Source organism: Ranitomeya imitator, chromosome 2 (assembly GCF_032444005.1).
Source record: "Ranitomeya imitator isolate aRanImi1 chromosome 2, aRanImi1.pri, whole genome shotgun sequence".
Taxonomy (NCBI): domain Eukaryota; kingdom Metazoa; phylum Chordata; class Amphibia; order Anura; family Dendrobatidae; genus Ranitomeya; species Ranitomeya imitator.
Genome location: NC_091283.1, coordinates 789,723,690 through 789,737,377, shown reverse-complemented (window position 1 = coordinate 789,737,377; position 13,688 = coordinate 789,723,690). Strand labels below are relative to the sequence as shown.

Sequence of the window (13,688 nt, the reverse complement as noted above, 5' to 3'; positions counted from 1 at the left end):
CTGCACTAGAGACCAAAACAGTAAAGAGAAGATGAACAATTCAGTGGTCCACTAAATGAGGAATTTTCAAATGTGACGTCTCGGTCGTATGACCTTTACCAAAGTCACATCTAAGTGCAACCGCGGAAATGGCACATCACACAGCGCAGCCCTCATTTCCCTCTTCAGGCCCTTAGATGCGTTCGTTTGATAAAGGTCTCATGATCGAAACGTCACACTTGTACATAGATCATTTGGTGGACCACTGAATTACAATTAGGCTAGGTTCAGATTGCGTTAGTGCAATCCGTTTAGCGCCTAGCGCTAGCGGATTGCGCTAATGCAATGTGTTGTAAAGGGGTCGCGTTAAACGACCCCGCTCTCACAGATCTCCGATCTGCGAGAGCGGGGAACGGACCGCGGGCGCGCCTCAAAACACCGGCACATCGCTAGTGATGCGCGTCCCCATTGCGGTTAATGGGTGCGCTAACGGACGCGTTGCACGGCGTTAATTTCGCCGTGCAACGCTGTCCGTTAGCGCGGTCCCATTAACGCAATGGGAACCTAGCCTTAGCATTCACCATACTCACTTTGAATGCCGGATTCGCTTTACGATTTGGTTTTACAGATTGGGATCCTATTGGTGCAGCTGCGCCCTTCATATAGGAGTGCCGTATTCTACTATATATAGCCAGATAGACCCAGTGCACAATCTAGTGTGCTGTCCAAAAAATTGCAGCAGATCCATCAATTTAAACCTTTAGGCTATGTGCACACGTTGCAGATTTCCTGCAGATCTGCAGCTTTCTTTTCCGCGCAGAAATGCTGCAGTTCTGCAAGTGATTTACAGTACAATGTACAGTAAATCAATGGCAAAAAAAAATGCTGTGCTAATGGTGCGGAAAAATCTGCACAGAAAACGCAGCAGATTCAAAAAGGACCATGTCAATTCTTTTTGCAGATCTGCTACGTTTCTGCACCCATTCCATAATAGAAATCTGCAGGGGTAAAAAAAAGGAAGAAATACGCACAAAAATCTGCAATGTGTGCACATACCAAAAAGAGGAGCAGACTCTGACCTGCATTTTCTGCCAAGAAATTCAGAATCTGCACAGAAAATTCCACAGTCAAATCTGCAACGTGTGCACATAGTCTTAAAGGGAATCTCTCAGCAGGTTTTTCCTACCTTATCTGTGAGCAGCATAACATAGGAAAAGAGAAGCTGAATCCAACGATGCATGACTTAGATTACTGGGTGCAGCAGTTCAGACACAATTAGAGACTCTAGATTTAGAATGAAGCAGAGCCGAGAAAGCTAGCTCCCCTCCCATCAAGCTCTCCATGTACAAACTCCAAAGATCTGACCAAGTTGTAAAGAGACGGGTTAATTTTTTTAGAACTTAAAGGCATCATTAGTGTTTGTACTGGGACATGAAGATGGTTCTGGAGGTTGTGACCACGATGAGAGCTTTGTGCAAGACGTACGTAATACTGAAGGTAAATTTTAGGGACATGCATCTCTCCTTATGAAGATCTGTGGTGGTGAGTGTTTAGCTTTCTATTGATAGGCAGTGAGGCAACGCTTATCTACTGGGGGCACAAAGTATCTGGACTATTACCTAACTCACGACCAAAACACTTTGGTGCCTAAATATCCAACAAAATTTTCATTTGTAGTTCAATGTAAAAAATGTGCAATACTACAATATATACATTGTGTATTCTACATCAGGGGTGTCAAACTGCATTCCTCGAGAGCTGCAAACAGGTCATGTTTTCAGGATTTCCTTGTACTGCACAGGTGATAATTTAATCACCTACACAAATAATGAGTTGGTGATTAAATTATCACCTGTGCAGTACAAGGAAATCCTGAAAACATGACCTGTTTGCAGCCCTCGAGGAATGCAGTTTGACACCCCTGTTCTACATCATTGCTGTAGCAAAAGTCCCCATTGTACTGTAAAGTGTCCCCTGCCACTGGCTGCCATATGTGCTCACTTTGGGCGCTATGTTTAGTGACAGTGATAAATCCAATCACTTTAATGGCAAAGAACTATAAAATAAGATTAAAAATAAGTGAACGTGCTCGAATAAGGTGTTATCAGACCATGCTCAGGTGCCAACCAGCTATCTTCCATGTGCTCAAAAAATATGTTCGACAGCAGCAACAAGTACAGGGTTTGCCTAACAGGTAATCCCTGCATGTATTGCAGCTGTCAAACAGCCACGAGACATGCAGCTGCGAGGAATCAAACACATTTTTTGAGAACGCCAAAAACATTCAGTTACCACCCGAGCGTGCTGCGATAACGACTTATCCGAGCAAGTTTGCTCATCACTAAAGATTAATCATTAAAGTGGTACAATTATGTATTTCCTATACTAGCTGCATGGTATATTGTCAATTAGCATGCGTCTGTATATGGCCTTAAAGAGGAAGAGTCAGAAATTTTTGTTCTTATCGTATTCCCACTGCTCCAGGGTATGGTTTTTTTTTTTTTAATCCGCCATGCGGATCCAGATATACAGGCCTTTTGTATTAGCGTTACTTTTTACAGTCATTACCAAGAGGGTGTTTGCAATGTATCTGTCCACTTGAATGAGGCAAAAGGAGTTTAAAATCTAAATTTGTGGACTCCGTCAGATCTCCTTTCTGGCAGACAGAATATTAGAAGATGGAAACTCCAGAAAGACCAGAGTCCAACATTTCATATTTTCGGGGCAACATACTGAATACCATTTTTTGGCCCCTGTCATGAAGTGATCAATGGAGCAAGCAATGCGAGATGAACCCACCCGGAAAGGAAATAACATCTGCTAATTCAATCTTCTCCACAAGATTTCTTTTAAGCTACCCACCCGATTACCTGGCACTCAGGTTGGCATCTTCTTGTTGTCAGCTACAAGTTACTGAAAAAGGAAGTAATTCCCCTCCAGAAATCTCCACTTTCCCCACAGAATCCACAGACACTCCAGATATAAACACTCTTTATTATAGTCAATCAAATACTGCCATTCGGCATATCTTGCGCCCATGCACTGTTATATCGAGATACTGACATCTTTTCAGCAAGTATTTGTGAACAATGCATAACCACATACTATAATATACAGCAACGTTACAATGCACCCCGATTTTTTTTTTTTGCAATTTTGTAAACTGATTATTTAGAAATATCATGTAATTTGGTTCCAGAAAAGAAAAAAAATGATCTACATGTGTCATCGTTGGTTTGAGGTTAAGATCTAGGAGTGCAGTGTGGCACGAGCAGTTGTATGTCCGCTGTACACACGTGATTTCCGAGTTTACAAAATCTGTGCATCCCAAAATGTGTCCACTCTGACCGCATGCGTGTGCGGAGAATACAGAGGTTCTGCTATCACAGATAGATGTCCTGCATCCTCGTTATAGAATCCCATATATAACTATATATATATATATATATATATATATATATATATATATATATATATATATATATATATACTGACACATATATAACATATATCATATATCACTTTCTGAAAAGTTTCTTTAAAAAGTTACTCCAGTCATTTGGTTTGGATTAAAAACAAGAAAACTAGTATTGTTTCACGAGCTCGCTTTTAACGCTCCTGCATGATTTCTTTTTCCATCTGTTCCACCTAGGACCTCGGATTTTATATTTCACAGTGACTTGCCTTCCGATGTACTAAAGTTCCTCCCTTTCTATGGTAAACTCTGGCAAAGGCGCAGAAGCCCTTCCGATATTGCTTCCAAGATGGTCTTCCCCGTGATTGTCCTCAGATTTAGTAAGTCACGTCCCTAGCTGTCCATAAGTCCTTTAAACTCTGTGATTTGCGATTGTATATCTTCTGGGAGCTCAAGGGGAGGAAGATCTGGTAAAGGAATGTCTAGAGGAGGAAGATTAGGTATAGGAATGTCCTTCACCTTCCCAGTATTTGCTACAAAATTCTGCCATGTAGACGAGGGGTTTGGAGAACTTGGAGTTGGTTGCTGTAGACTCCACAGTTCAGACTTCTCCACAAAATCGGTGTCCATGTCCAACTCCTTCTCTGGATTCTGCTGCAGTCTCGCCACCTCTGCCCGAAGCTTTCGATTCTCTTTTTTCAGTTTCTCATTTTCGGCCAGGAGGGTGTCCACCAATAGGTTCAGCTCTTTAATCTTGGTGGCCTGCTCCTCCAGTTTAGTTTTGTCATCTTTAGGGACTCGATTTGCCTTGAAAGGTTCCAGTGGTTCCTTCCTCTTCTGCAGCAGATAGAGTAGCGAGTCTGGTTCTCGGTCAAGGACACTGTGGATTTCCTGTACAGACTTCCCTGGGTTAGATCTGGTTTTCTGGCCTGCAGAAACGAGTGCATTTTGGCTGTCAATATCATCTGCAGATGATCTGCATGACGTGTGGAGATGCGCTAAATACTCCTTTTCCGCGGCTATTGCTTTTTGTTGAGCACGGAGTTTGTCTTCTCGTTTGGCTCTTTTCAATCTTTCCTGAATTAAGAGCTGTTGCTTTATATGACTCTCCCGCTGCAGCTCCAATGACAGCTGAGCCTGGAGCGGAAAACACATGTAGACAAGGTTTAATCAATGTAGCAGTCAACAACAACATGACCAATGCCCCAAACTCTCCTAGAAAATCAGTATATCTGTAGACACAATAAGACTTTAACCTTTTTTATATGTTATACCTTTGGGCACAATTCTTTGTAGACTCTCAACACAAGTCTTTCAACTAATGATTATTCGTAAGTTTTTAGACTATGAGCCTAAACAAGAATGTTTCCATTCACTGATAAGAAACAGATGTTAAAGTGAACCGGACATGCTGTCCCAAGTACAAGCAGCTTTAATCCGCCATGTCAAAGTGTAGATTTAACGCTGACATTTTACAGATAACATTTGGATGCCGCGTGGCGACCACGCGATTCGGGTGACTAGTCCAAGAGGCTGATCCCTGGTTACTAGTTCAAGAGGCCTATCCCCGGTGGCTAGTTCAAGAGGCCGATCCCTGGTGACTAGTTCAAGAGGCCGATGCCCGGTGGCTAGTTCAAGAGGCCGATCCCTGGTGACTAGTCCAAGAGGCCGATCCCTGGTGACTAGTTCAAGAGGCCGATCCCTGGTGACTAGTCCAAGAGGCCGATCCCTGGTGACTAGTTCAAGAGGCCGATGCCCGGTGGCTAGCTCAAGAGGCCGATCCCCGGTGACTAGTCCAAGAGGCCGATCCCTGGTGACTAGTCCAAGAGGCCGATCCCTGGTGACTAGTTCAAGAGGCCGATGCCCGGTGGCTAGCTCAAGAGGCCGATCCCCGGTGACTAGTCCAAGAGGCCGATCCCCGGTGACTAGTCCAAGAGGCCGATCCCTGGTGACTAGTCCAAGAGGCCGATCCCTGGTGACTAGTTCAAGAGGCCGATCCCTGGTGACTAGTTCCTGCTCTCTTTGAGTGACAGGTCTCTTCCCACACACACACGTAAAAAGATCTGTCATTCAAGGGGAGCAAGATCGGGAGACGCCACTGGGGACAAGTCAACACGGACGCATGGTCCCCTGCTGGATTTTAAATATACGTTATCTGTAAACTGCTGAATTGTTTCATAGTAGAGCACACTTGGATGAAATGACGGAGCTGGACTCCTGCAGCATGAATCACCCGTCAGGTTCTCTTTAATTACAAACTGTATTGCAAAGTGCATTCCATCATTGCATACTTTCATTATATGTAGTGATTAAAGGGTTATTCTCCCGTTGCTAGACAGCAGTGCACCGCTCCTCTACCTCCCGGCTGGCTTTGGCATCCTGACTAACAGACACACCTAAATATATCCCATATATAGGGCCATGAAGCAATATACCAATAAATCACCGAAAAAGAATACCTTCACATATGGCCAATAAAATTAACAAAATCTTTATTAAATATTTTAAAAACACATATAGCGGTAAAACAAGTACATAACCACAGGCACAGGTAACAGAAGGTGGGAACCCCTGGTAATGACTCCAAAAAGTGCAAAGAAGTATATATAATAGCTCACACAGGTACTATATAGTAGTTGACAAAAATACCATGTCTAACAGCTGTGTGACCATGCACAATAAGGCACAAGACGTAAAACAATGTACAATACAAGTGTATATAAGAATTAGTGTAATAGTATATTTACCAAGGAGCACTCCTGGGGACCCACCACACCCGACGCGCGTTTCGCATGGAAATGCTACGTCCAGGGGTCAGGGGTCCTGACTAACAGTTCAAACCAGCAGCACGTTTTTACCACTGGCCCGAACTGTCAGCACGACTATGCTGCAAGCAGAGGCAGATACGCCCCGTCAGCGTTGGAGGAGTGCAGCGTTACCAAAACTGGCAGTACCCAGAAATCCAGCCATCTGTAGAGCAGTGTTTGCAAGCTGTATAACAAAGGGTTTGTAAGCGCTCCACTCCTTGCCTAGCACATAACTTACTTATTTTATTAGCACTTTGCAATTTTTACCACTTAAGACGAGACAACCTCTATAAGCTTTACAAGAAATTGGATATTCCTCTTAGGTATAACAAAGGTGGAATTAGATTTTCTAAAAATGTGGCAATTAAAGACATGGTTACTGCTGTACCATCTTACCTGCTCAGACTGTGTCAACAGTTTGGCCTCCAAGAGGTAGGCTGTAATAAAGAACACAAATCTGTGAACATGGCCACGGTGTGCGGTAATGTAACGGCACTAAAGACCATCTGACATAAAGCACAGAACCTGGAATTACAGATGTCCCACTCATATTGACGTTCCTGTAGGATTAGGCAAGATCTCCAGCCGGCAGGATCCGCTCTCCTTCAGTCCACTGTCACTCGGTGTATAATATATCATATCTACACCATCATTTTATTAAGGTTACTAAAAAAAAAAAAAAAGTGGTCTGGACAGTGGAGAATCCATTTAGGCCAATAATGAGCCCAAACCATTGATACTAAAGCCCCCCTCCACCTTAACGGTCTGTCAACCAAATCATTGCTCGGCCGGCAGTCCTCTCTCCTGACGATACCATACACAGGAACAATTGGGGAGAGCAAAAAGTATCGGCAGGCTGAAATCGGATATGCTGGATACTTATCTTCCCGACAATCATCTGTCCGGGCTCCCATAGACATTAAGACTGCTGGACGAACCTGTCAGTATTGTCCTATATTGATCTAATGTGTATGGGTCGCGTTCGCACTACTGTACTAAAATTTGGGTAAATCACGTGCACATGCCGGCTCTGTTTGCTCTTCTGTGAGTAGATTGGCAGCTGCCTGATTTTGACAAGCACTAGCCTGGTCCATACAACCCAGACAAGTGCGTGTGTGACTACTCTCACACAGTATGTACGACACATTGCTCATATGGACCTGTTAGGTTTAGTGTGAGGGCCGGTGTTAGGATTGGGGGGTGGGGAGAAAACTGGCAATTGCTGAGCCACCATCCCCTAAGGGCCCCCTGCATGACCGTGCCCTGCCGGAGGATTGGTAGGCCAGATAGTCTCAGGGTTGCCTGACTTTAAAAAAACAGGCTGAGGTCCTTACCCTGTGGGAGTCTGGAGGAACAGAGCAGAGACTGGCGAGGCGCAGAAATTGGCCCATTATATTTAGTGTGCACTGCACATATCATTCTTGCGTGTATAGTGTATTATGTGCACAAATATATGTAGTATAATTTGTATAAAGCACAGCTTGGCTGTATATATATTAAGAAACTATATGCTTATACTATTTGTATATAATGTCAATTGTGCATATAGTACAACGTATGAACTGTGTGTATATACACTATCTGTATACAGTGTGTGTATATTATAAACTGCGTATATGTATATATATATATATATATATATCTATATATATAATTGTCTAAGGGTTTTTCCGTCTGTCTGTCTGTCTGTCTGTCTGTCTGTCTGTCTGTCTGTCTGTCTGTCTGTCTGTCTGTCTGTCTGTCTGTCCTGGAAATCCCGGCTCTCTGATTGGTCGAGGCCGCCAGGCCTCGACCAATCAGAGACCGGCACAGCATCGACGTAGAAATCCCGCGTCTCTGATTGGTCGAGGCCGCCAGGCCTCGACCAATCAGCGACGGGCACAGCGACGATGATGTCATAAAGGACGTAGACATCCTGCGTCTCCGATTGGTCGAGGCCGCCAGGCCTCGACCAATCAGCAACGGGCACAGCGACGATGATGTCATAATGGTTGCCATGGCGACGATAATGTCATAAAGGTTGCCTCGACCAATCAGCGACGGGCACAGTCTGCCGCAAATTCCGGAATCATCATTGTCCATATATTACAGGGACATGCATATTCTAGAATACCCGATGCGTTAGAATCGGGCCACAATCTAGTATATATATAATTGTCTAAGGGTTTTTCCGTCTGTCTGTCTGTCCTGGAAATCCTGGCTCTCTGATTGGTTGAGGCCGCCAGGCCTCGACCAATCAGAGACCGGCACAGCATCGACGTAGAAATCCCGCGTCTCTGATTGGTCGAGGCCGCTAGGCCTCGACCAATCAGCAACGGGCACAGTCTGCCGCGAATTCTGGAATCATCATTGTCCATATATTACAGGGACATGCATATTCTAGAATACCCGATGCGTTAGAATCGGGCCACAATCTAGTGTAATTGTGTGTGTGTGTGTGTGTGTGTGTGTGTGTGTGTGTGTGTGTGTGTATGTATGTATATATATATATATATAATTGTCTAAGGGTTTTTCCGTCTGTCTGTCTGTCTGTCTGTCTGTCTGTCTTGGAAATCCCGGCTCTCTGATTTCCAAGACAGGCCTCGACCAATCAGAGACCGGCACAGCATCGACGTAGAAATCCCGCGTCTCTGATTGGTCGAGGCCGCCAGGCCTCGACCAATCAGCGACGGGCACAGCGACGATGATGTCATAAAGGACGTAGATATCCCGCGTCTGATTGGTCGAGGCCGCCAGGCCTTGACCAATCAGCAACGGGTACAGCGATGATGATGTCATAATGGTTGCCATGGCGACGATGATGTCAAAGGTTGCCTCGACCAATCAGCGACGGGCACAGTCTGCCGCGAATTCTGGAATCATCATTGTCCATATACTACGGGGACATGCATATTCTAGAATACCCGATGCGTTAGAATCGGGCCACAATCTAGTATATATATATATATATATATATATATATATATATATACATATATACATACACACACACACAGTCATGGCCAAAATTATTGACAACCCTGCAATTCTGTCAGATAATACTCATTTTCTTCCTGAAAATGATTGCAAACACAGATTATTTGGTATTATTATCTTCATTTAATTTGTCTTAAATGAAAAAACACAAAAAGAATTGTCCTAAAGCCAAATTGGATATAATTTCACACCAAACATAAAAAAGGGGGTGGACAAAAGTATTGGCACTGTTCGAAAAATCATGTGATGCTTCTCTAATTTGTGTAATTAACAGCACCTGTAACTTACCTGTGGCACCTAACAGGTGTTGACAATAACTAAATCACACTTGCAGCCAGTTGACATGGATTAAAGTTGACTCAACCTCTGTCCCGTGTCCTGTGTGTACCACATTGAGCATGGAGAAAAGAAAGAAGACCAAATGTCTGAGGACTTGAGAAACCAAATTGTGAGGAAGCATGAGCAATCTCAAGGCTACAAGTCCATCTCCAAAGACCTGAATGTTCCTGTTTCTACCGTGCGCAGTATCATCAAGCAGTTTAAAGCCCATGGCACTGTGGCTAACCTCCCTAGATGTGGACGGAAATGAAAAATTGACAAGAGATTTCAACGCAAGATTGTGCGGATGTTGGATAAAGAACATCGACTAACATGCAAACAAGTTCAAGCTGCCCTGCAGTCCGAGGGTACAACAGTGTCAACCCGTACTATCCGTCGGCATCTGAATGAAAAGGGACTGTTTGGTAGGAGACCCAGGGAGACCACACTTCTTACCCCGAGACATAAAAAAGCCAGGCTGGAGTTTGCCAAAACTTACCTGAAAAAGCCTAAAACATTTTGGAAGAATGTTCTCTGGTCAGATAAGACAAAAGTAGAGCTTTTTGGGCAAAAGCATCAACATAGAGTTTACAGGAGAAAAAAAAGAGGCATTCAACGAAAAGAACACAGTCCCTACAGTCAAACATGGTGGAGGTTCCCTGATGTTTTGGGGTTGCTTTGCTGCCTCTGGCACTGGACTGCTTGACCGTGTGCATGGCATTATGAAGTCTGAAGACTACCAAAAATTTTGCAGCATAATGTAGGGCCCAGTGTGAGAAAGCTGGGTCTCCCTCAGAGGTCATGGGTCTTCCAGCAGGACAATGACCCAAAACACACTTCAAAAAGCACTAGAAAATGGTTTGAGAGAAAGCACTGGAGACTTCTAAGGTGGCCAGCAATGAGTCCAGACCTGAATCCCATAGAACACCTGTGGAGAGATCTAAAAATGGCAGTTTGGAGAAGGCACCCTTCAAATATCAGGGACCTGGAGCAGTTTGCCAAAGAAGAATGGTCTAAAATTCCAGCAGAGCATTGTAAGAAACTCATTGATGGTTACCGGAAGTGGTTGGTCGCAGTTATTTTGGCTAAAGGTTGTGCAACCAAGTATTAGGCTGAGGGTGCCAATACTTTTGTCTGGCCCATTTTTGGAGTTTTATGTGAAATGATCAATGTTTTGCTTTTTGCATCATTCTCTTTTGTGTTTTTTCATTTAAGACAAATTAAATGAAGATAATTCCAAAGAATTTGTGATTGCGATCATTTTCAGGAACAAACTGAGTATTATCTGACAGAATTGCAGGGGTGTCAATACTTTTGGGAATGAATATATCTATATATATAACTAGATTGTGGCCCGATTCTAATGCATCGGGAATTCTAGAATATGCATGTCCCCGTAGTATATGGACAATGATGATTCCAGAATTCGCGGCAGACTGTGCCCGTCGCTGATTGGTCGAGGCAACCTTTATGACATCTTCGTCGCCATGGCAACCATTATGACATCTTTCTGTGCCCGTCGCTGAATCAGAAACGTGGGATTTCTACGTCCTTTATGACATCATCGTCGCTGTGCCCGTTGCTGATTGGTCGAGGCCGCCAGGCCTCGACCAATCAGACGCGGGATGTCTACGTCCTTTATGACATCATCGTCGCTGTGCCGGTCGCCTGGCGGCCTCGACCAATCAGAGAGGCGGAATTTCCAGGACAGACAGACAGACGGAAAAACCCTTAGACAATTATCTATATATATAATTGTCTAAGGGTTTTTCCGTCTGTCTGTCTGTCTGTCTGTCCTGGAAATCCCGCCTCTCTGATTGGTCGAGGCCTGGGGGCCTCGACCAATCAGCGACCGGCACAGCGACGATGTCATAAAGGACGTAGACATCCCGCGTCTGATTGGTCGAGGCTGCCAGGCCTCGACCAATCAGCAACGGGCACAGCGACGATGATGTCATAAAGGACGTAGAAATCCCACGTTTCTGATTCAGCGACGGGCACAGAAAGATGTGATAATGGTTGCCATGGCGACGATGATGTCATAAAGGTTGCCTCGACCAATCAGCGACGGGCACAGTCTGCCGCGAATTCTGGAATCATCATTGTCCATATACTACGGGGACATGCATATTCTAGAATACCCGATGCGTTAGAATCGGGCCACAATCTAGTATATATATATCTATATATATACGGTATATATAATTGTCTAAGGGTTTTTCCATCTGCCTGTCTTTCTGTCTGTCTTGGAAATCCCGCGTCTCTGATTGGTCGAGGCCGCCAGGCCTGGCGGCCTCGACCAATCAGCAACGGGCACAGCGACGATGATGTCATAAAGGACGTAGACATCCCGCGTCTGATTGGTCGAGGCCGACAGGCCTGGCGGCCTCGACCAATCAGCAACGGGCACAGCGACGATGATGTCATAAAGGACGTAGACATCTCACGTTTCTGATTCAGCGACGGGCACAGTATCGACGTAGATGTCATAATGGTTGCCATGGCGACGATGATGTCATAAAGGTTGCCTCGACCAATCAGCGACGGGCACAGTCTGCCGCGAATTCTGGAATCATCATTGTCCATATACTACGGGGACATGCATATTCTAGAATACCCGATGTGTTAGAATCGGGCCACAATCTAATATAATTATATATATATATATATATATATATATATATATATATATATATATATATATATATATATATATATATATATATATATATATATATATATATATATATATATGCACTCATACTTGATACTGAGCAAATCGAGGTGTTTTGGAAAAGTTTATTTCCATTTTTTCATTATTTGCCTCTCAGTAACATGTCCATCCATCCTGCGATTTCCATAGTTCCAAGACTTTTTCGTCTTGGTGTTGCAAATCACAATATCCTGCACTTACACTTACTGCTATCAATGAGGAAATAAATGGATGCCGGAGGAATGTTCTGTCACGCTGAATGTACTTGAGCAAATCATCAAGATCTACTGCTGGCAGCTCCCTTTGCAATTACAGACCAATGACGTCCCAGATGTGCTCGATAGAAGACAAGTCTGGAGACGCTGCAGGCCATGGTAGTAGACTTGAGGCCACTCACAGTACACCCGGCATGACAATATTGTGTTAGATCACTGTTAATGGCACCATATTACCTCACATAAATGGGTAATGTTCTGCCAATAACATGATATTCTACATTAGGACAGTATGATCGAATTAATGATTTTTCTGTCCCCACCATCATTCATTGACCTGTTTGACCAGTCTAATAAATGTCCAATCAACTGTAATACAGTCAATCGGCGCTCATTTAATGACTCTCAAACCTTTTACGGCAGAAAACTGGCATAAAGGCCTTAAAAAGTAATAACATTTTTTGCACAATTGGGAGCTGTGCAAAAATGTTGTGACTTTTGGCATTTTCATGCCAGCATAAGCTCTGCTGAAACATGCGGCGCTGGACGGAACAGGATGTGTCCACACATCCATCAAAAGTGCTAGAATTTGTGCACCAGAAATGCTAACCCAGTCCCTGAGACGCGCGCCACTCAGAGGAAGCACGAAATTCATTAAACGCCATGAGCCTCAATGACTGCGGTGCCTTCTACACCAGTGGGTGTGCGCTATGCCAGTTTTGATCGTCTCCTATAGCTTTCTGTGTGATGGTGGTATACCCTAGCATTTGGGCCAGCACTTTTAACTTTGCCCAAGGACATACAGTTAGGTCCATATATATTTGGACAGAGACAACATTTTTCTAATTTTGGTTATAGACATTACCACAATGAATTTTAAGCAAAACAATTCAGATGCAGTTGAAGTTCAGACTTTCAGCTTTCATTTGAGGGTATCCACATTAAAATTGGATGAAGGGTTTAGGAGTTTCATCTCCTTAACATGTGCCACCCTGTTTTTAAAGGGACCAAAAGTAATTGGACAATTGACTCCAAGGCTATTTCATGGACAGGTGTGGGCAATCCCTTCGTTATGTCATTCTCAATTAAGCAGATAAAAGGCCTGGAGTTGATTTGAGGTGTGGTGCTTGCATTTGGAAGGTTTTGCTGTGAAGTAAACATGCGGTCAAAGGAGCTCTCCATGCAGGTGAAACAAGCCATCCTTAAGCTGCGAAAACAGAAAAGACCCATCCGAGAAATTGCTACAATATTAGGAGTGGCAAAAT

At 43.9% G+C, this 13,688-nt stretch overlaps 1 protein-coding gene across 2 annotated transcripts in view; it reads right to left on the bottom strand.

Moving 5' to 3' along the window:
* Positions 1–2,953: 2,953 nt before the first annotated feature.
* Positions 2,954–13,688, bottom strand: part of NRBF2 (nuclear receptor binding factor 2) — a 28,593-nt gene continuing 17,858 nt past the window's right edge. Inside the window, exons 3-5 of one of the 2 annotated variants that reach the window (XM_069753628.1) lie at positions 6,727–6,867; positions 6,598–6,638; positions 2,954–4,531 (exon numbers count right to left, since the gene is read on the bottom strand). In XM_069753628.1, the coding sequence (XP_069609729.1) occupies positions 3,788–4,531; positions 6,598–6,638; positions 6,727–6,751 (810 nt within the window). In that variant the 5' untranslated portion in view covers positions 6,752–6,867 and the 3' untranslated portion in view covers positions 2,954–3,787. The remainder of the gene's footprint in view (positions 4,532–6,597; positions 6,639–6,726; positions 6,868–13,688) is intronic. The other variant, XM_069753627.1, reaches the window with a different exon arrangement.